The sequence below is a fragment of the Orcinus orca genome, chromosome 10 (genome assembly GCF_937001465.1).
Source record: "Orcinus orca chromosome 10, mOrcOrc1.1, whole genome shotgun sequence".
NCBI lineage: Eukaryota > Metazoa > Chordata > Mammalia > Artiodactyla > Delphinidae > Orcinus > Orcinus orca.
This window is the reverse complement of record NC_064568.1, coordinates 4,133,666-4,156,948: the sequence shown is the minus strand read 5'-3', so window position 1 is coordinate 4,156,948 and position 23,283 is coordinate 4,133,666. Positions and strand designations below refer to the sequence as shown.

Here is a 23,283-nt window from a genome sequence, read left to right as displayed (position 1 = left end):
GAAGGGATAGAGCAATAAACAAAAGGAAATTCCTGCCCTCACAGGATTTGCAATCTAGTAGCCCAGGGAGGTGACATCACTTGTCTGAGGCCACACAGCCTGCAAGTAGCCATATCTGTGGGCTAACCAGAAGCAGGGGGGAGGAGATCATGGGAAGAAGTCCCATCTGATGACCCAGGGTCAGGCCAGCCAAAGCACAGAGAGCAGGAACTACTTTGGCAACAGACCAGCCAGAGTCCCAATCCCACTACTGCCACATCCTCCCCTTGCAACCTGAGCAAGTCACTTCACCTCCCTGAGCCTCTGTTTCCGCCCAGGTGAATGGGGATGGTGAGGCCCATGGTGAGATATTTGGGAAGGTGAAATGAGAGTTGGCAAGTGCTTGGGACTGGCTCATCCTCTTCCCCTTCCAGTGAGGATTTCAGGCCTCTTCTAATTCCTCTGTATGGGCCACCTTGGCCTTGGTCGACCCTCATGAACTTGGAAGAGATCTGAGCATACTATGGCCTAATCAGCCACCGCTACTTCCTGTATACTTTCAGCGGTTCATTCATGGGGTCCTGGGGCAGAAGGCGGCAAGGCCTTGGTGTGGGTAGGCAGATTAATGGTAAAAAGTTACAACACAGAAAGCACAAATTATAAAAGAAAATATTAAAAAGATAACTCCATCAGTGTGTGGAGAATAGATTAGAGGAGGGTGTATCTGTCAGCTATTGCCACAATAATGCTGCATAAAAAACCACCTCCAAACTCAATGGCTTACAACAATCATCATGTATTTTCACAGGCCTGCAGTTGGGCGGCTCTGCTCCACATGCCTCCACAAACCAGTTGAGGGATGTTCTCATGTTGATGGCAGAGGCACAAGAGGGCAGGTCCCAGGCTTGGAACTGACCCACTTCTGCTCTATTCCATTGGCCAAAGCAAGTCAATGGCCAAGGCCAAAGTTAAGGGGCAGGGAAATCCATTCCATCCATGATGAAGCCTTGGCAAAGGTGTGGCTGGAGGAAGGGGAGAAGAATTGGGACCAATTCTCAGTATACTGCAGGAGGAAGTGGGGAGTAGAGTATCCAGGTGAGAAGCCTCTGCAGACCTCCAGCTGAGCAATAACGATGACACAGACCAGAGTGGTAGCAGTGGAGGTGATGAGAAATATCTCTTGGGTGAATGAACGTTCATATACCTTGCTATGGTCTGAATGTTTGTGTCCGCACTAAATGCATATGGTGAAATCTAATGCCCAGTGTGATGGTATTAGAACGTGGGGCCTTTGGTAGGTGATTAGGTCATGAGAGTGAAGCCCTTGTGAATGGGATTAGTGCTTTCATAAAGGAGACCACACAGAGCTTCCGTGCCCCCTTGCACCATGTGAGGACACAATGAGAAGTCTGCAGTCTGGAAGAGGGCCCTCACCCGACCGTGCTACCACCGTGATCTGAGACTTCCAGCCTCCAGAACCTTGTGAAATAAATTTCTGCTGTTTATAAGCCACCCAGTCTGTGGTGTTTTACTATAGCAGCCTGAACAGACTGAGACACTCCTTGACCAATTAATGGTCACTCCTGAGAATTAAGCTAAAGACATAATCTAAAACATGAAGATATTTGTGGCAGCATTGCTTAGAATAATGAAGCGCTGGAAACTATTTAAATGTGCATGAAATGTGACCCCTGATCTCTAGGGCCTTAGAGAGTATAGCAGAAAGAGACTGGGCTTTGGATTCAGATAGACCTGAGTTCAAATCCCAGCTCTATCACTGTTGAGATAGGTGACCCTGGGCAAGTCACTTCACCTGTCTGAGCCTCAGGTGTGAAGGAAGGAAAGGAAAACGTAACTTTGTAGAACAGGAAAGAGAGAGGTCACTGGTGTCAGGAAAGGCCTCCCGGATGAGGAGGGCTCAAGTGTGGGGGAGGGGGTATGGTTTGCAGAGGCAGAGGGAGAAGGCAGGCACTCTCAATGGAAAGGATGACACGGCTAAAGGCTTGGTGGCAGGAACGACGTGGCACATCTGGGGAAGCGGGAACACTGCAGGATTGGAGCTGAAGCTCCAAGAGAAGTGGTGGAGATGGGGTGGGGTACGGTTGAGGGGCACGACTGCAAGAGACTCCGAATTCTGGGCCTGGAGACAGAGGATTGGGGGGTGGGGTTGAATGAATTGTAAGTATGACCCCACTTTGGGCTTGACCCTTGCTTAATGGGCTGTAATCCAACAAGTGCCTCTCCTGGGAGAGTCCCTGTTGGACCACTAGACACCCTTTTGTTTAAAATACGGTTTGCTATGATCTTATGGAAAAAACTGGAACAAACTTTTTGGCCAACCCAATACATAGTCCATTATGTTGTTAATGGACCACCCTTCCTTTCAGTTTTAGGGAACCAGCAGAAATTGGGTGCCCTGCCCATTAAACCCCTTACTTTGGCTCTTGATATCACTGTCCCGGTTAGTCTCACAGTGTGTCTCTCTGAATGTACAACTTTGTGTGTCCATGTGTATCCTTGATGTGTGTTCCTGTGTGTGGGACTCATGTCTCTCTGTGTCCTTGTGAGTGTCCCTGTGTGTGTCTGTATGTCTTTGGTGTCCTTGTTTATGTCCCTCGGTGTGTACCTGTGGGTGTCTGGCCCTCTTGGTGTCTGTGACTCTGCATGTCTATGTGTGTCCCTACTGAGTGTTCTTGTGTGTCTGTCTTCATGTCTCTGTGTCCTTGTGTGTGTCTGAGTCTCTGTATTAGTCTGCACATGTGTTCATCTGTGCGTTCTGAGCGTGTGACATTTTCTGCACCACCTTCCCCACGCCCCACCTCCTTGTCCACTCTACCCCATCTTAGGAGCTGGCAACCCTGACCTCTGTCCACCATGGACTTCTGTCTACCTGGTGGCTGTGACCTGGCCAGTCTCAGCACTCAGTCTTCCATCCCAACCCCAGTGGAAGTGTCAGACTTTGCAAAGGGTGCTTGAAACCCAAGCCCCCATCATCCTAACCGCTGATGTGTGACTCTCTGGATACAGACTGAAAAATGACTGGTGATAATTGCAAGAGGAGGGCGTCTCTTTCTTCTAGACTCCAGCTAGAATTTATTAAATGTTCTTCTTACAACTTCTTTTCATTTCCCTACCTGTTGGACTCAAGTGGCTCATCAATCACGGGACGTCTTCGGTGTGAAGTGCATCCTCAGTGTTCCCACTCGACATCCGGCCCTGCCCATTCCTGCAGAGCAGGGAGCGCCGTGTCCCATTTCCATTCTCAGGCTGCGTCCCTGAAAAGACCAAGCTTATCCTTCATCAGAATGTTCTCATCATTGCATTCCTCTCTCCACACTGAGGAACACTGACTGTGATTGCAATTGGAAGAGGGGGGCTTGAGAGCACATTTATGGGGAGGGGTCTCCAAGTTTCTTATCAGCAGGGCATTCTGAAACCCCTTGACTGGATCTCTCTATTTGACCATCTGGATCCACTCTCCCAACTGCCCCCCCTGCTCCGTGCTTGGGAAACCAGCCTTCAACAATGGCTTCCTTGGCCCCTGGTTTACTTTTGGGTTCAGCCAATGGCGAGTCCCAGAGAAGATCAGAGGTTGGGAGAAGAAAGAGGCCGTGGTGTCTAATCCCCTGGCTTCTCTCTGTGGGGTCCCTGAACTGAAGGCTACAACTCCTGCCAAGACCCTCTCCATCCAGCCCCTTCCTTCTCTGGGCTCTGATGACTGCTGCCTACTCTCCCCTTTTAGGCTCAGAGGTACTATCAGGTGTCCTCCACCTTCCCTGGGTGCAACACTATCCCTTGTACACTTTGCCCATATTTTTATAAATATTCCTTTTATTGAATTATCCTCAAACTATCCAACTAGAAGATGCCATCTATTTCTTGGCTTAACTCTGACCTATACACTTTTTCTACACAGACCATAAGCAGATACACTTCTGTTGTTTTAAATTTTTTTTTAATTAACTATATTTTTTTCTGATAATAGAAGTGCCCATTGGGGAAAAGTCAGAAAATAAAAAACTATCAGCCGCATAGCACAGGGAGATCAGCTCGGTGCTTTGTGACCGCCTGGAGGGGTGTGATAGGGAGGGTGGGAGGGAGGGAGACGCAAGAGGGAAGAGATATGGTAACATATGTATATGTATAACTGATTCACTTTGTTATAAAGCAGAAACTAACACTCCATTGTAAAGCAATTATACTCCAATAAAGATGTAAAAATACAAAAAACAAAACAAAAAAACCCTATCATTTTCCAAATACCTGCTCTGTTTCAGGCAAACATGGTGCCGGGAACATTCCACATCACCTCCATGAGGTATGTTTTACTACCCTTGTTGTACAGATGAGGAACCTGAGGTTTGGAGAGGTGATGCTACTTGCCCCAGTCACATAGCAAGGTAGTAGTGGGCTGAGGAATGGAAACCAGGTCTATGATATTCCAGAGTGCTTTGTGCAGCCCTGCTCCCCTCCTCAGAAGCCCTTGTTTATCTGAGCATCATTCAAAGTGTCCTGAATAGCTCTCTGGTCCCAAAACCAATAAAGGAAAATCTATTTGCTGCAGCCAGCTCAGTCCTCAGAATAGCCCTGGAGATGAGGGCAGTCTCGGCCTTTGGTACGGCCAGACCCAGGATGATTGTTATGGACCGCTCTGGCTCACCTCTCCACCCCAGCTGTGGGCTAGTGTTAAGAGAAGCCCTTCGTTGTTATCTCTCCCCCCAGAACCCAAGTCCTAGATCTGCACCCACAAATTACTCCTGGATAATTGTTGATAGAGGAAACAAGTGCTGAGGGCTCAGTGGGTCTGCAGGGAGGGAGCAAGTCTCCTGCACTTGGCCAGCTCCACTTCCCCACCTGCACAAGGTGACCTCTCCTGGTGCCTTACCGTCTTTTCTCAAGCTTTTCTAATATTACCCATTCTTCAGCACCCCAGTCAGCCCCATCTCACACTTCAAATTTGACTGAACATCTCCAGTCCATAGGGGCATCTTCCCATGAGACACATCATTGGTGCTATGTGTCTTGGCACGTAATTGTTCTCTAGTTGTTTATACTGTTTTTGTCTTATCTCCCAGTTGCCCTAGGATCTCCATAAGGCAGGAAACCAATTTACTTCTATCTCACTCACTTACTCATTCACAGATTTACTCACTTATTTATTCACTCCTTGACTCACCCATTCATTCATTCACTCAATCACCTAAAACTTTATTATCCTTAAAATTTTCTGGTCTCCCTTTGGCTACATACGAATGAAACCACTGGAAATGACCCATCTTTTGAAAGTGCCGGTCAGATGTTGTCCACAGGGCCAAGCTGAGTCCCACAACCCTGACCTTGGGAGCACAGAGTCTTTTTTTTTTTTTTTTTTTTTAGTACTTATTTATTTTGGCTGCACTGGGTCTTAGTTGTGGCATGCGGACTCAGTTGCAGCATGCATGGGGGATCTAGTTCCCCAACCAAGGATTGAATCTGGGCCCCCCGCACTGGGAGCACGGAGTCTTACACACTGGACCACCAGGGAAGTCCCACATCATTCAGTTTTTATGAGGATTTAACATAATAATGCATGGGAAAAATAATTTGCGTAAGGACTAGCATGTAGTAACCAATTAGTTGGCTGAAATCTTTTTATTATTATGAGTGCTCAAGCATTATTTTCATCTTCATTTTACAGAAGAAAAACTGAGCCCTAGAGATGTTAAGTAGTGTACCTAAACCCCCCTCCCCTCCAGTGAATCAGTGGCTGAGCTGGTACTTGAATGCACGCCTCCAGAGTCTGAGGCAAAGGCTAAGACGGGGAATTTGCTCCAGTGCAACATGGTCCCTCTTTCCTGTCCTGGGATCCCTTTACTTTTTTTTTTTTTTTTTGCGGTACGCGGGCCTCTCACTGTTGTGGCCTTTCCCGTTGCAGAGCACAGGCTCCGGACGCGCAGGCTTAGCGGCCATGGCTCACGGGCCCAGCCGCTCCACGGCATGTGGGAACTTCCCGGACCGGGGCACGAACCCGTGTCCCCTGCATCGGCAGGCGGACTCTCAACCACTGCGCCACCAGGGAAGCCCCCCTTTACTTTTTGAGTTTCATCTGTTGTCATTAGGTTGCAAGTGACAGAAAGGACAGCACAGACTGACCAAAACAGAAAAAGAACTTATCAGCTCTTCCAGTGATATGTTCAAACAGTGTCATGAGACACCAATTTACTTCCAAGTTCTTGGTTCAACTACCTTTGTGGTGGCAACATTCACAAGCAGAATCTTTCCATCAGGTGGTAAGTATGGCCCCCAACAGTTCTGGGCTTACGTCCCACAACCCCAACCTGAAAAGAACACCTCTTACTTTTAGTTTCAGTAAAAGTCTCAAGTGTGAGTCTCATTGGCCCAGCTTGGCCATACCTCTGTCCTTGAACCTGGGGCGATTCACACCCTGATTGGCCAGGCCTTGGTCACGTGGGTCTCAAGGTGATGCTAGCCCTACCCAAACCAACAGGCCCGAGGGCAGAGGAGGGTGCTTCTCCTCTGTAAACCTGGGGTCCTGTCATAAGAAAAAAGGGGACCGGAGCTGACCATTTGAATATAATAGCCGCCTATACAAATGAAATAAGACTTTCTTTCAAGTTTGTGAGAATTATTTATGATCATGCTGAGAACATTTTTGGCACACCTTTGGGCCCCTGCATGGGATTTTTTGTTTTCTTGCTGTCCTCGACCTCCATTTGACCCAGCTGTATCCCCTTACCCTTCCCAATCCCCAGCATTCCTCTTCCCTCCTACTAGCTCTCTTTCGTGAAATCACAGCAGAATCTCGAGAGATCCTAGCACAGAAGAGGAGGCCTTATCAGTCAGGATTGCAAACAGCAGACCCCAACTCTAGCTAAAGGGGGATTTATTTCTCAGCAGGAACACTAAAGGCTTGAAGCAAAAAGGAGGGCCTTGGAGGGTCCAGGCAGCAGAGACTTTCCAAACATCCTATCCCAGCACTGTCGCTGCTACTGATATGAATGCCTCCCTCTCCCCAACAACTCTGCCATCTCTCCACCCAGGAGTCCAAGTCCCAGGAGAGACTGGGTTCCACAGGCCAAGCTTGGGCCACATGCCTACCCCTTGCACTGAGACGGGGTGGTTTGGCTTGTATCCCATCAAGGCCACGCTGGATAGGGATAAGGCAACTCCCCAGGAGGAAAGATGGCTCCTTCTGCTTACTGGAAGTCAAAGGATGGATACAGGAGGCCAAAGCGCAATGGCGTCCACTCCAGACTCACAAGTGAGTTCTCATGGGGCAATGAAAAGGAACACGACTCTTAGAAGGGGCAATGGGCATCTCCTTGGGCCAGAGTAACCAGAAGTCTCCGTCAGCACCTGCTGCGGCCCTCTCCCTCCGTCTGTTGTCACCCTGACTCATGGCCTAGTGTTAGTAGCAGATTAATACCTGCTCCCCGACTTGCAGTATTCAGGGTTCAGACTCCATGTATTTTGAGGACAAGCTCTAATTAGCCAGGAACATTGGGATAGAGGCTGCTTGTGGCTGACAGCAAGATAAACATACCTAAATGGCCAAGGTGATTTGCAGTTGGTTTTCATTTTTCTCCTGTAATAAGAGAAGTGATGGCAGGGGTGGGGGCTTGTTATCTCTGGCAGGCCTGATGGATGATGAGGTGTCTCACCACCAGTGATGGTGGCTCACAGACAGCAAGTGGTTTATCACCCATCCCCACCCCACCCCGCCCAAAGCGCTTCCGTCCTCATCAGAATCAGCAGCCTGAGAGGATCCAAAGATAAGCTTCATGATATTTCAAAAGTCAGAGTCTCACTCTTTATTATGGGCCTTGAGACATCAAATAATACTCCCTTTAATGTGGTGAGGAGAAGAGGTAAACAAAACATCAAATAAAATTCTGTAAAAGGAAGAAAAATTCTCCGTATTCGTCAGCATCCTAACTCTAGCTATTTTCTTCTGGGTAGATTCCCTTCCAGTGGGATAAAGTGGAAAATCTTTGGAATAACGCAAACCTGAGTTCAAATCCATGTTCCTCTATTTCCTGGCTGTGTAACTTTGAACAAGCCACTTCACCACTCCGAGCCTTGGGTTCTTTAAAGAGGCAGAATAATTTTGACCTCACAGGACTGCATGCATTAAATGAGAAAAAACGTGTGCAGGACACCCAGGCGTTGGTTCCTACACACAATCTCTTTCTGCTGTCCCTCTCCATATTCATCTCCTCAGCACCCACTGTGTGCTAAGCTCTCTGGGAGATGAACACACTCTGTCCTCAAGGAAGTTCCTTCTGTTACATTGACACATGTTAACTTACCAGACTAGCTAGCAAAGAACAGAGAATGAAAGAGTAAACAGGTCAGTGCTGAAGGAGGCAACGAGGGTGGCTTATTCACAGGAAGAACGTTGGATCTAGAGCCTTGTGCCTCCATTGGATGGGCTCACCAGGGACCAGCTGGACCCTAGGATGATCACTAGACCCTGTCCCAGACTAGGCCACAGATAGGTGTGCAACACATGTGCACACTGACCGGTACACCTGGGCACAAACACACATGCATACATGCACACCATACAGACAAGGACTGCACATATATACATATACACACTCAAGGTGCACGTGTGATGCAGAGACATGCGCGTAAACACATATGTGTATGTGCTCCATGTCACCTAAATGCATCAGATAACACTCCAGAACCGCCCACGTGCATCCAGCTCCATGCCAGCTCTGCCGCTGGCGGCATCTCAGCAACCACCGGGCCCTCCCTGAGCACAAGCTCCATTCAGCAAGCTCCAGCTGGGCAGAAAATTGCTCTTTGGAAACAATCTGGACCACACAGATTTGCAATCGGCCTCTCGGCAGGAATGTAAGACCTCATAGGGGCACAGGGCCTCGGCTGGTGGGGCTCAAGCCTTCAGCTTGTCAGTCTAGACTGTGAGTGCAGACTCCTGGACTGGCCCTGAGCCCAGACAGGACAGACTCTGCCTGGCATCTCACAGTGAGTGGGAAACCTCAACAGTCCCTGGACATTATCCATCTCTGGACCATGCTGCTCTGGCGAGGGGAGGTTGGGGAGAAGTTGTCCCTGCTTAGGAAGGGAAGAAAAGCAGGTCCTCGAACAGTGTGGGCTCACCTGTTTCCAGTTCTGCTTGTCCTGATTACCCCCATTCTCCTGCCCATCCACCTCCGGGAAGCTTGCCCTGATTGCTCTTGCCTTCGGGTCACCTCCAAAACTGCTCCCCACCATGTTTGTTCCTCCTTCTGCTAAATGTCTTGACCCTCTCGTGCGTGTCCAGAGATGATGCAGGGAGGCTGCCTTTGTGCCACCTCAGCCCGAAAGACAGGGCCAGGCATCTTGTGCTCACCCTCTCTGGGCTGAACGCATTCATTCATGCAGTCAGTCACTCAGTAACTCTTTACCAAGTGCCAGCTCTGTGCCAGAAACTGAAAACAGCAGGGAACAAGAAGTTGTGCTCATGAAGCAAGGTTCTGGTATGGGAGGCAGACAATAAACAAGGGGCAAGGAAATAAATACCCGGTGGCACTTAAAGATAAAGGCTGGCAAGGAAGAGAAAGCGAGGTGGGCACCTGTTTCAGCCAGGGTGGCCAGAGAAAGCCTTCTGGCAGGTCCTTTCATCCAAAGTAACTCCAAGTCTTGTCCAACACGCCATCCCTGACCCTATGGGCTGGATCTCTGACCCCACTCCAGGGCTTCTGAGCACTTGGTACCCTGCAATGCAATCTATGTGGACACATTCTCCTCCCCTCCCAGACTGCTAATATCTTCAGAACAGTGCTCCTTTCGGGACCCTCTCAGTGACCCTAACAATCAACACATGACTTGCTTAGGAAATGTTTATTAAATGAGCAAATAAATGGATGAATTGATGAATAGGCATTTGCAGTAGGCGCTAAAGCTTAAGTGAGTGGCTCATAGGTGACAAGGGGTAACATGGAGGTGTGAAACTGCACAGCGTATCTGTAAAATGGGTTCCATTGCTTGATGTGGTGGGCAGTGTCTGGACGTGGAATAAAAGGAGAGCTGGCAGGGGAGGAGCTTAGATTGTGCCCAAATTATAAAGGGTCTTGAATGCCAGGCTAAGAATTTAACCCTACAAACAGAGAGAACCATGTAAAGTTTACCCTTCCCTGCATTGTCTACATGGAGGTGGCACTCAATAAACGTGTATGGAATTGAAGGGTTCTGGACAGAATGGACTGAGGTAGCTCTTCTTTGCCGGCAGCTGTGCAGTGACCAAGGGTGGCTTAAGTGGAATAAAAATAGCAGCTGTCAGGAATCCTCCTGGCACAGAAATACAGCTCTTTTCCCATCATGGTGTCTGAAATCCCTCCATTAGAGAGTCATTTATTAGGGGCTTAATGTTTTGGGGAGCTGGGACCCCCAAAGTTTCCAGAAAAGATGATACTCATATTTTATGTTTTTTATTCAATAAAGTGTTTATTGAACATCTACTATATATCAGGTCCTCTTCTCAGTGCTAGGGATAGAGCAGTGAACAAAATAGACAAATATTTTTAAAAAGTCATTTATGGGGCTTCCCTGGTGGCGCAGTGGTTGGGAATCTGCCTGCCAATGCAGGGGACACGGGTTCGAGTCCTGGTCTGGGAGGATCCCACATGCCGCGGAGCAACTGGGCCCGTGAGCCACGACTATTGAGCCTGCGCGTCTGGAGCCTGTGCTCTGCAAAAAGAGAGGCCGCGACAGTGAGAGGCCCGCGCACCGCGTTGAAGAGTGGCCCCCGCTCGCCGCAACTAGAGAAAGCCCTCGCACAGAAACGAAGACCCAACACAGCCAAAAATAAATAAATTTAAAAAATTAAAAGTCATTTATGGATTTTATGATGCATAGCTTAGAAGGTTCTGCTGTACGGTCCTCACTGTAGAATGCTGGCCTGGGCTTTCTCAACATTGCTTTTGTTGAGTTCAGAGTAGATGATACTCTTTTAATGGCAATTTGCTGTCAACAAAACCAGAACAAGATCCTGGGGGTGGGGTAGGACGTGGGGTGGAAGGCTGAACCCACTCTGCCAGCCAGAGTTTGGTCATTTCCAGCTCCTTTAGAGAAAACCCTGACCCAGGCAGCGTGAAGGAAAGACACTGGGTAGAACAGTGGTCTTGAGGTTGTTGCTAATTCACTGAGGGACTCAGGTATGCCTTTCCCCGCTCTGAGTTTTGGTTTTGTCATCTGTGCAATGGGGACACAGAAGACCTGTGTTGTCTTATTGTGTGTATTTTTTTGTTTTTGGGGGGTTCTTTTGGCCTCGCTGCATGGCTTGTGGGATATTGGTTCCCCGACCAGGGAATGAACCCAGACCCTCAGCAATGAAAGCGCCAAGTCCTAACCACTGGACCACCAGGGAATTCCCTACCTGCATTTTAAGAGATAATACAAAGAGGTCATAGGTACCCTTTCCCCAGCTTCCCCTAATGGTTAAAATTGGAAAATTATAGTACTATATTCCAGCCACTGATACAATCCACTGAACTTTTTCAGATTTCCCATTTTACTTGTACTCATGTGTGTGCATGTGTACAGACAGTTCTATGCAATTTTATCCTGTGTAAGTCTTTGTATCCACTACATGGTGGCTTTTTAATTACAGAAAATGGTAACTTTTATATATTCAGTTCTTTCCTTTGTATTCTGCTTTTGCTGTCAAAATAATAAAGGTCCTCTCTTCCCCAAGATCATAAAAATTATCTCAAGGATTCCAGGAAGAAGAGTCCATTTAGTGTCTGTCTTTTCTCCATATAAATTCACTCCAGAAACCCCCCTAATCAGATTCCATTGGAGATTTTTGACCCAGTTGATCGATGACTTTGTTGATGATGAATCCACTGCAAACTTTTCAGTTCTTAATTCAATCATGGATTTATTTCTTTATTCAACAAGTATTTCCAATATATGTCCAGGTGTCCAGCACAGTTCCAGCCCAGGCACACAGTGGGTATGGGGCGGGGAGAGGGTCATACACAATAAGAGAAAGGGGGGAAGAGGTCATTTTAAAGCAGCGACCCAGCCGGACAACAAGTTAGGGTCCTCCTTTCTCTCTCATGGAGCTAAGAGTCCAGTCATTATATTGCATATACTCTTCTAACTTGGTTTTTTCTTCATCTGATGACAAAAATGTGCTTGATTTCAAGACCCTGCCTTCCCTGAGTTCCTCTGTCCTCCTCTCTCAAAATCCCTCTGCTCCCTGTTCAGAGATGTCCCACAGATATTGCAGGGTCTTTATCAACCCTAAGCTGAAGAAGGTCTGAAGCAGCCTCACCCAGCCTACCTTTTCATTTTTTAATGAACATATAACTTTGAGTGAGGCTGCTTCAAACCCTCCCAGGGACTCAATAGCCCTCGTTCAGGAAGACGTATGTGTGTGTGTTGGGGTGGGTGGTGGTGGTAGTTGTAGGCACTGGGAGTCAGAAATAGCATACAAACTCCATTAAATTATCCCATTATTCATTTTCACAAGCATAGCCATATTAATTTGATAAGCAGCTACAGTTTTGAAATCAAGCACATTTTTATCATCAGATGAAAAAATAAAGCAAGCTAGAAAAATATATGCAATATATCGACTGGACTCTTAGTTCCATGAGAGAGAGGAGGTCCCTGACTTGTTGTCCTGGTGGGTCTCTGTTTTAAAATGTAATTTTTATCATTATTCAGGTATGGTAAGGCCAATAGATCAGGAGACGACTGTCACTGAATTACTCACAGTTCCCAAGAGGGGTGCAGACCACACCATGCAGGGCCGCAAGGGGAAGCACCAAGGTCCATCAGGAGGCAGAGGGATCAGGGAGTGGGGGAAAAGTGGGCAAGAGCCTTTATTGTGGTGTCTCGGGATGGAACAGGTGAAGTGGGGTAAACAGGTTTAGGATTGGCTAGTTTGAATAATACTAGTGAGCTCTGGGGCATCAGGGCTGTCCCTACTGGTCTGGCACCTGACCCTGGGGGATTAGGGCTCTGGATTGGTTAGTTTGTATGTGAAAGGTGTTCTCATGGGAGTTCTTTACTATCTCTAGGAACTGGCTACCCAGGGAGGGGCAGGCCCTCCAGAGTCAGCAAGACCCCAGAGGTCAAAACATCAGAAACACATCATTAATACAGTGCCCAAGGTCTTGAACAGGTCCTAGTACCTACTAAGGGCTCAGTGGATATTTGCTGAAAGAAGGAAGGGAGGGAAGGAGGAAGGGAGGGAGAAAGTTGGTTTGCTGAGGACACCTCAGATGCCTGTACTATCCTCTCTGGTCCCTTGCGCTATGTGGGAACTCCTTCCCCACGCCCCAGCCATCCAGGAACTCTCCTCCTAACAAGCATCTCAGATACCTGATTGTAGAAATGCATAGAATGGGCTCACCAGGGGGCAATGTTCCAGCCACTTCACCCTCTGAGAGGCAGCTTTTCTATCCATCCACGCATCACTCCTTTCCAGTCTCAGACTTGCACGAGATTTTGTTGTTTTGTGTTTTGGTGCTGTTTGTTGGTTTGTGGATAGGTAATCCTGCACTTAGAAAAAATCCAAACACCACTAAGGGCTGCCAGTGAAAGCAAGCCCCCAACTGCCCTCCCCTTCTCTGGCTCCCCAGCTTGCTGGCGCTGTACTCTTGCATCCCTCCGGAGGGAGTCTCTGCATAACAGCATCACGGTCCATCTCCTGCACCATCACACAGTCCATCTCCTGTACAAATTGTTCTCTTTTTCGCTTAACTTCCCTGGTGGCGCAGTGGTTAAGAATCCACCTGCCAATGCAGGGCACAGGTTCGAGCCCTGGTCTGGGAGGATCCCACTTGCCACGGAGCAACTAAGCCCGTGTGCCACAACTACTGAGCCTGTGCTCTAGAGCCCGAGACCCACAACTACTGAGCCCACACGCTACAACTACGGAAGCCCGTGTGCCTAGAACCCATGCTCCGCAACAAGGGAAGACACCCAATGAGAAGGCTGTGCAGCGCAATGAAGAGTAGCCCATGCTCGCCGCAACTAGAGAAAAGCCCATGCGCAGCAACAGACTGAACGCAGCCAAAAAAAAAAATATATATATATATCCTGGAGCTTATTACACATCCACACATGTGACACTGCCTCGTTCTTTTATTTATTTATTTATTTATTTTTGCGGTATGTGGGCCTCTCACTGTTGTGGCCTCTCCCGTTGCAGAGCACAGGCTCCGGACGCGCAGGCTCAACGGCCATGGCTCACGGGCCCAGCCGCTCCGCGGCATGTGGGATCTTCCCAGACCAGGGCACGAACCCGTGTCCCCTGCATCGGCAGGTGGACTCTCAACTACTGTGCCACCAGGGAAGCCCCCTCGTTCTTTTAAAAGCAGCATAGTACCCCATAGTTCTGGATGGGCCCTAGTTGACTTAAGCAAACCTCTCCTGATTGACAGACAACCAGGCTGTTTGCAGTTCTGGCTTCTATAAATCATGCTGCACTGAATACCCTGTGTATACAACCCATGCACAGGTGTGGGTATCTGCAGGATGAATTCTGGGAAACGCAATTGTCTTGTGGAAGGTACGTACGTGTTAAATTTTCAGGTTGCCAACGAAAGAGATGGTATCGATTTACACCTCCACCACTGTATATGAAAGATAGCAGGTCTATGTGTCTGTCTGATTTAATGCTTAGCTAGGGTGGCAATTCTTCAAATCCTGGGGTCTGGCTGTGAGATCAAGCCTGGGGACATGAAGTGTGCCTGGGAGTTGGGAAGGTGATAAGGCCATCTTGCCAGACTTCAGTTTCCTCATCTAAAAACAAGGAGCGGACTATAGCTGGTGATCTGAAAGTTCCCTTCCACCTCTAGCCTGCAGAGTCTTTCTGCCTCTCCAGGCCTCTGTGTCCCAATCTGTAAAGTGGGACTAATAGTCCCTACCTCATTTATCTTGAGAGGTAAGGATGGTGTAAGGGTGATGTAAGGATGCAGTGAGATGGTGGAGGTAGCTGGAAAGTTGGGTGCTCTGCCAAGGAAAGGAGTAACAATGAAACACTTTGGGTTCCCTTGCCAAGCCACCGGCGTGGTCTGAGACATACAACAGGTACTGAAAATTTTAGGCTGAAGAAGTATCGTATGGGGAGAGAGAATAATGTTGAGACTGTCCAGAGGTAGGAGATGCCTTCACTGATGTTGTTCGCTCTGCCTAAAATGTCGTCCCCTCTAAGTATGCCTGGCACACTTCTGTCTCTCCAGGAGGGACCAAGGAGCCTGGCACACTGTGGGTGCCCATTAAATGTTTCAGTACGGAGGCTGTGCCTAGTACTAGATGTGGCAACGCTCTCCTCCAATGCATCATCTGACTTTGGGAACTGATTGGTGGACAAGTTCCTCGGCATCTATGCTTTTCTCTTCCCTGTATCCTCTCCCCTCTTTTGCCTGGGTGAGGTAGATCCAAAAACACTTCTCATCAGGGAGTCACAAACTCCAGTGTTCCTCCTCCGTGACTAGAGCACACATTGGAAGTAGAAAATGGTGGAGAGGGTAGTGACCAGGATCAGCCAGGCTCAGCTCCAGCTGGCTGTTGTCAGGAGGAAATGCAAGACCACATTTTTCCAAGAGATTTTCAAGAGAAGCCATAAATCCATATTTTTCCTGAGTTCTCCTGGTTTTAAGATGTTGGTTATTCAGATTTTTTTCAAAAAACACTATGGTACTCAAACAAAACCAGCTATGAACTAGTGGTAGCCCATAGGCCATCAGTTTTGGAACTCTGAAAACTGTCTCCCTCTCCCACTGTACGGATGAGGAAATTTGGCCAGAGAGGGGGAGGCATTTTCCAGAGGTGACAGAGTCAAGGTCAAAGCCCAGGTCCACTTGTCCACTTTATTCATCTCTCAGTCTCTCCTATACTCTCCCTCCCTTCGCCACCTCCCATCCTGACTGTCTCTGTGTCTTTGGGTCTCTCTGGTGTGTGACTGCTCTGTATCTCTCTCTGTATGCATCTCTCGGTCTCTGTCTCTATCTCCGATTTTCTCCTGTGTGCATCTTTGTAATTGTGTGATTCTCTCAGCAACTCTCTGTCCCCTACACGAGTGTTCTCGAAGACCTTCGAAGCTGGGTGCAGAAACAGCCCACCACCAGCCCCCTATTCTGCAGCTTGTGCCTCCTCGCTCCCCCTCCCACCCCCCGCCGCCCCCGCCGTCCCCGCCCCATAGTTCCGGCGGAGCTGGCTGGCAGGCGGGCGGGCAGGCAGGCGGGCGGGCGGGGTACCCACGGGGCCGGCTGCCGTCAGCGTCCCTTCCCGGCGGCCGCGACCCCTCCCCGCTGACCTCACCCGCGCCGCCGCCTCGCGCAGATATAAGCAGCAGCCCCGCCGAGAAGCTGGCAGCCGGCGTCCCGGGTCTTGCGAGCGCTCCCCGACTCCTGACCCGCCCACTCCAGACCCCAAAACTCCGGATCGGAGCCCAGGATCCCGGACCAGTCCGCGGAGCTCGCGCCGGGCAGGTAACTACCTCCGTCCCTTCTCGCCCGCAGGCCGCGTCGGTAGCCCTGGAAAGGGGGCCCTCCGCCCGCCTTCGGGTGCGCCCCGCGGAAAGCGGCGGCTTTCGAGCCCGGAGCGCGCCCAGGAGGTGCGCTGCGCTCGTACCCCCGGATCTTCCACAGCTCAGGCCGGGGCCCGATGGAGGCACGGCGCGGGCAGTGGTGGCGGTCCCTCCCGGCTGGGCACGCATGTACCGGCCTCTGCAGCGCTCGCGCAGCGTGTCGGGGGAAGGTTCGCATCCTACCCCTGCCGGGGGGCCAGCTGGAGCAGCGCTGGGCAGGACATCGGCGGGAGATCTTGGGAGTTAGAATTCGAATCCGGACGTTAGAAACAGAATTTTCGCGGTGGAATCGAATCTCAGCCTTAGAATCTCACTCTCAGCGCTAAAATAGGATTTTAGAGGTGGAGTTAACGTTGAAATTAGGATTTTAGCGTTAGAATTAGATTCGTAGCCTAGCCATAGAATCTTAGCATTAGAAATAGAGTCAGCGTTGCAATCAGAACGTTGTAGGAGTATTGGAATGAGAGCGTTGCGCTGGGAAACTTGGGGAGAATTTTAGCCTGCGACGCTGCAATTAGCATCCTGGCCGTCGGACCCGCGCTGCAGTCTTCGTGGTTACACTCCTGGAGAGTCAGCCCCAGCGCTGGCTTCCCCAGCTCCGCGTAGCCTTGAGAAGTGGCGGTGGCGATGGGGCTCCCACGGCTTCCAGGCTCGCGCAGGCAGAACTGAGCGCGGGCAGGCTCTCCAAGCATCCCTACAGGTGAGGACGCCCAGGACCCGAGGCAGACCCTCCGGCTGTCCCCGCCCCGCCCCCCGTAAGGTGGCAGGTGGTCCTGCTCCGGAAGGGTGTTTGAACGGTTGGTTCCCCCTGGCCTAGGGAACCAACGGGAAAACGGGCGATAGAATCGGCTGGGAGGGGAGCGCGGGGCACCTATGCTCTCTCTCCCTGTCCTCCCTACCCCAGGCGCCGCGATGTCCGGCCCTTGGTTTCTGCTTGCCATTGTTTTGACCCTGACCCTGACCGGTGTCCCCGGCGGCCGTGCACAGCCGGAGGTGGCCCAGCAGGAGGCGGCTATGGCCGCCGAGCAACTGGGCCTGGACGACCTCCTGCGGCAGGCGGAGCCCCTCCTCCTCCTCCGGGAAGACCTCCAGCGACTCCGAGAGGACCAGGAAGATAGCGAATCAGGTAAGGGGCAGGATTGTGTGGGGCTGCGGGTTGAGAGGAGGATGCCCGAGAGGTTTAGGGGAAACTCGGTCGCAAAGGGGAGGGAGCGACTTGGTCATTCAGCCTCTTGCCTTTCAGAAGCTCAGAAACTCCCACTGGCCACACCCTCGGCAGGTGGTGAGTTGACCCTTTCCTGGGACCAGATTCCTTTTCCATCGCAGTTTCAGGAATATTTCAGAGGGCAGACCTTCAGTAGGAAAGATTCTGTGCCAGGGAGAGAGAGTCTTTTTGTGTGTGACAGCGTTAATTACAACCTACTAGGCACGCATATGCCTGGCACTGTTCTAAGTACTTCAAACACCTTATCACACGATGGGATCTTCCTAAGCATCAGATAAGTACTGTTATTACCCTCCCACACCCCATTTTACACAGAAGAAAACTGAGGCTCAAAGAAGTTAAGTGAGTTGCTTACGGTCACACAGCTAGGGAGTGGCAGAGCTGAGACTGGAACCAGAGGCCATGCCCTTGACCATCTGTGTGAGTGTCTATGTGTCTGTGAGATCTGAGAGGCAGGTGCAAGGCCATGCATCTGGGTGAATGCTGTGGGGATCTGCCTTGACTGGGAGGAAGGCTGAAGTGGGCATCTAGGAGTCAGGGGGTCCCTCACTGGCCTCTTTCCTTCCCCAGAGTCCCAGATCTTTCAACCGTATTGGCTCTCCAAGCGTCAGCATCCAGGCAAAAGGGAGGAGGAGTCAGAAGAGGGAGTGGAAGAGGAAGAGGAAGGAGGGGCCGTGGGACCCCACAAACGGCAGCACACTGGCCGGCAGGAGGAGGTGGCTGCATGGCCAGAGGATATAAGCCAGCAGAAGCGGCAGCACCCTGGCCGGCGCTCCTCCTGGCTTGGGTACACTTTCACCAAGAGGCAGCACCCAGGCAGACGGCTGGCAGATCCCCAGGCCCAAAGCAGCTGGGAAGAGGAGGAGGAGGAGGGAGAGCTGATGCCGGAGAAACGCCAGCATCCAGGAAAGAGGGCCCTGGGAAGCCCATGTGGGCCCTGGGGATCCTGTGGTCAAGCCAGCCTCCTGCTGGGCCTCCTGGATGACCTGAGCAGGGGCCAGGGGGATGAAGAGAAGCGGCAGCACCCTGGGCGGCGAGCGGCCTAGGCCAGGGTGCCCCTGGAGGAGTGAGCCCCGTTTCTTGTAAAATCAACTTGGGGTCTAAGAATGTCTTGAGCCCTGTATGCCCTACCCCTTTGTGACCCCCTTTTTCCGTCCTCCTTAGATGCCTGATCATACATACCTGAGCCCCTGGTATACATACACATCAAACCCCCCTGGCCTCACCCGCCTACTTCAGGGATGTGAGAAAGCCAGCCTATGAGTTAAAACCTCATATTACTCCACTTTGCGCCACTGGCAAGGGGGCAGATCCCAGAGTCCCTCTCACCCCCGCCCCTGCAGGCCTGCTCCCCTCCCTAGCCCTGGCTAAGATGACCCTGCTGTGTCTTCTAAGGCATCCCCAGAGTGGGGCAGGGTGCCTCTGGTGTGAACAGGCAGTGAGGGTGGGTGGGATTGAAGCCATGATGTCCAAATCCAGCTTCCATCCCTTGCCCGTGTGTCAGGGTTTGCCATGTGTAAACTTCACCCCCAGTACCCGGGTCTCCTCCTCTTCTTGGGCATCCTTTTGTGGGTGGGAAGAGCCCTGACCCACAGCTGTGTGGGGGGAAGCATTGTAGGTGCTGCTTTGTTGTGTGGTGGCTGTGGGAATAAACATGTGCAGGAATTTGTAAACATCACCTTGGAAGTCACGCCTTGTATGTAACCCTCTAGGCGCCTTTCCCCATCAATGATAATAAAACCTGCATCTGGATAACCTTGGTTCGTTGCAGTTCTGTCTCAGCTGGGATTTCTCTTTTCAGCATTGAGAGGGGACAGGCTGAGATCTCCCCAGCTCTGCTGAGAAGGGAATCAGGGACCTTGGCAGGGTGAAAGGTCCTCTTCACTGTCCCCATCTCAGAACAAGCTTGGGAGGTGCACTGGAGCTCTGGAGCCCATTTGACACCGGGGGAGACTGAGGCCTGGAGATGAGGAAGGGCTTGCCAGAAGACACACAGCTAGCTGAGGTAGAGCCGTGGGTGTGAGAGGCAGCTCAGGACCCTGCCTTGAGTTTGCCTGATTGTTAGAGGGCTGGTCTGGCTCAGGTTGGTGATCGTCATTGTCCTGTGGCAGGAACCAGCAGCCTGTGTCATCTGGCAGGCACAGTGAGGACAAAGGAACAGGTTGCGGTTGGCAACTCTAACCGGGGACCTTCTGGGGCCAGGCAGGGAGGCAGGCTGGGTGTAGGATAACAGGGAGTGGTGGAGACTTGGGCTAACATGAAGAGGCCATCTGAAGACACTTGAATCCAAAAACTTTGACATCATGTGAATCAAATAATAATAGTAGTAACATATAGCCAACACTTATTATGTGTCAGGCAGTTCTTATGCACTTTACATATATTAATGCTTCTACTCCTCACAATAAACCTAGGCATTACTACGATTATGCCAAATTTCCTGACAAGGAAACCAAGGTACAGAAAGGTTAAGCGACTTGTCTGAGGCTGAGTTTGGCTCACTCATTTCCACTTCGCTACCTCTGACTCAAACTCTGAAATTTCCTCAGGCCTTAGACTCTGCATTGGACACCCTCTTTTTGGTGGGCAGATGGGCTATTTGGCTTTTCTGCAAATAGCTTTTGGTCACCTTCTTGGGGAGGGAGAGGAGGGGTTGGAAGAGTGTCTGAGACTCTGCTCCTCTCCTCAGGGAACCGCAGTTCAGGTGAGGTGGGGTTGGAGGGAGACTCGGGGCTTATAAAATACACTCACACCCACCATCTCCATTAATATTCTCAGAAGCCTGCTGAAAAATTGAGCATTCGGTGGATATTTCTATTTTCTGATGAGGGACCCGGCAGAGAGGTTAGGTGCCCCGAGGTGCCTGAAGGTAGAGCTGACCTTTCCTCTAGGCCCTCTGGCTTTCTTCACTGGCACCATCAAGGCAATCAGGGCCCTAGCAGGAAACCCTCTGCTCACAGACCCCCCCTGAAGGCGGACACCCTAATACAGGTAACATGGGCCACTTACAGAGCACTTCTTAAATGCTCAGTGCTTACAGACACTTTCTCATCCAATCCCATGGCCACCCCAAAAGGCTGTCATGTCCTTTTGAAGTTGAGTTGCAGTTGAGTGTGGAGAAGTGAAGTACTTGCCCAAGAATACACCCTACCCTCTTCTCCTTCCAAACTTGCTTGGTGTGGCCACTGTTGTTACCTCCTCAGATATGGGACAATTTGAAGAGTGAGAAGGCCACTCCCCCAGCCATTTAACATTTCCCCTCTGCCCCTGAGAGTGATCAGACCAGTGCAGCATGATGGAGAGGGTCTGGGCATTGGCTTCAGTCCTGGACAAATGATTAAACCAACTTGAGCCTCAGTCTTCCCGTCTGTAAAATGGGCACAGTAATCCCTACACCTTTCTCAGAGTTGTTCAAAGGAGTAAATGAGATGGAGCAACAGGTGTCCAGCTCCAAGCATAGTGCCTAGCACCAAGTAAACCCTTACAAATGGCCTCTTTAGCTCTAGTGCTCCAAGACCAGAAGGGACTCAAAACTGAGCCTTGCAGACACACTTGTTCCTTCCTTCGTTCATTCTCCAATCACACACACAAAAAAGAAAAAAAGTAAAAACCCAGACACGGGGGTTTTGATGCGAGTTCTTGTCAGGCACTGGGGCTTTATCCTTAATAAAGTCTGCATGCTGCTCCCCAAATACCTCTGTCCTTCCCCCTCTCACACACATGCCTTTTGCTTGGCCTAGGATGCTGTGGCAGAGATGCTGCATGTGCTTCCCTACATTTCCCAGCCTCCCTTGCAGTTGGCATGGAGTCATGTGACTAGTCCTGGCTAATGGGCTGTGAGCTGGAGTGTCAGTCTGGGGCTGTGGCAGTTAGAGCCCCTTAACCCTTTTATTCCTGCCAAGGAAGGCTGGGAGGCTACCGGTTGAGAGAGCAGAGCATGTGAGGGAAGGATTCTGAGCCCTGGCGTCACCAGATGGAAGTTAGATCAGACTTCTCACATGGAAGAAATAAACTTGTGTTGTATTAAGTCACTGAGATGTCAGGGTTTCTTTGTTACCACAGCAAAACTTAGCCAATTCTGACTAACACAGATGCCTCCCACCTTGTTCTCTCTTCACTGAAATCCTTCCCATCTTTCCCTTCTCATATGTGTCTGCTTTTATCAACGCTGCCTAAATAAGGGCCTGGCATGAAGTCGGTGCTCAATATATATTTGTTGAATGGATGTTGCAAGCTTCAGGTCACTTCCATTTTAGTTTTCCAGACCGACTCCCAGCCCTTAAGGGGCTCCCCATCCAGTGGGGAGACAGACGACCACTTTGTAGTTAGCAAAGCATGCAAGGTAGACACAGATGGCAGAACAAATTGGTCTGGCTGGGCAAAGCAGGCTTCCTGGAGGAGGAAACATCCAAGCTGAGTCAAAGGATAAATAAGAGATACAATATTTCAGGCAGAAGGAAAGAGCATGAACAAAGGCTCAGTGGGAAGAAATCAGTGTCCTTAGAGTTGTTAACACTGGAAATCTGGGGTGTTTTGGCCCATTCCTTTCCTCCTTCACCCTATCTTCTAGCCCTGATTGCCAACCCTTAGAAGTGTGAGAAAGCAGTGCAGTTTGGGGTGGAATCAGGGAAGCCTTCCAGGGGGAATGTGCACTTGAGGTCAGCTCTGAAGGATGAAACAAAAAGGAAAATTTTCCTAAGCACTTACTCTGGGGCCAGACATCAGGAAAAGCACTTTTATCCCACTGCCCAGCACATAGTAGGTAATTTGTAAATATCTGTTGAATGAATTAATCACTCATCATAGTCAACTCCAGTTCAGAGAAAAGGAAACCAAGAGAGAAGTAAGGTGACTTTTCTCAGCTCATAAGGCTGAACCCTGGAGGTCGTCTCTATGCCTCCCCTCCCCTAACATCCAATTTTTACCATGTCCTATAAATTTTACCTCCTGGATATATCTCAGGTCCACCCATTTTCTCCCAGTTCCTCTGCCACCACCCAGATCCTGGCCACCATCATTTGCCGGCCTCAGGCTTCCACCCTTGTCCCCCAAGCCCATTTTCCACATAGCAACCAGAGGGAAGCGGATCTGACCATGGCAACCACCCTGCTTGAGACCTGTCAGCAGCTTCCATGTCACCTAGAATAAAATCCAAACTCCTTACCATGGCCTGCCCATTCTGTTTCCTGAACACACATCAGGGCCTTTGTCCATGTTGTTCCCTCTTTCTGGAGCCTCCTTTTCTCCTACTCCTCACATTCCCTGGGGTCACCTAGGGTGCTTCCTGAACTGTGGAGGTTGGAAAGCAAAAACTGCATTTCCAAGGCTCCCTTGCAGCTAGAGTTTTGGAAGCACAGTAAGCTCTTGTGTGAGACTGGGAAGGCCACTTTGACGATTCCTGCTGGAAAGCAAGGTGATAATGGTTTGTTTCTGCGCCAAACTCCAGCTCTTAAGTATCTAGAGACAGCTGTTTAGAGTGGCTTTCTGGCCAGGTTCATAACTATGGTCGTATGTTCTTTTC

General features: G+C 50.2%; 1 protein-coding gene and 1 long non-coding RNA gene across 3 annotated transcripts in view; both read left to right on the top strand.

Moving 5' to 3' along the window:
- LOC125965624 (uncharacterized) overlaps nucleotides 1-23,283 on the top strand; it is a 189,486-nt gene that overhangs the window by 13,285 nt on the left and 152,918 nt on the right. The window lies entirely within an intron of this gene.
- On the top strand, nucleotides 16,197-19,519 carry TRH (thyrotropin releasing hormone). Of its 2 annotated transcripts, XM_049716032.1 has the most exons (4): nucleotides 16,197-16,439; nucleotides 17,442-17,663; nucleotides 17,781-17,819; nucleotides 18,333-19,519. In XM_049716032.1, exons 2-4 carry the CDS (start codon nucleotides 17,450-17,452, stop codon nucleotides 18,806-18,808), a joined length of 729 nt encoding a protein of 242 aa, XP_049571989.1. In that variant the 5' UTR covers nucleotides 16,197-16,439; nucleotides 17,442-17,449; the 3' UTR covers nucleotides 18,809-19,519. The 2 variants fall into 2 exon arrangements, with proteins under 2 accessions (XP_049571989.1, XP_004284357.2); XM_004284309.4 differs by lacking the exon at nucleotides 17,781-17,819 and having other exon boundaries at nucleotides 16,210-16,439.

Bases quoted from the DNA above. Each gene is read 5' to 3' on its own strand.
- TRH (XM_049716032.1), top strand. From the start codon at position 17,450: ATGTCCGGCCCTTGGTTTCTGCTTGCCATTGTTTTGACCCTGACCCTG. The intron at 17,664-17,780 runs GTAAGGGGCAGG...CTTGCCTTTCAG, and splicing joins CCAGGAAGATAGCGAATCAG to AAGCTCAGAAACTCCCACTG. The intron at 17,820-18,332 runs GTGAGTTGACCC...TTCCTTCCCCAG, and splicing joins GGCCACACCCTCGGCAGGTG to AGTCCCAGATCTTTCAACCG.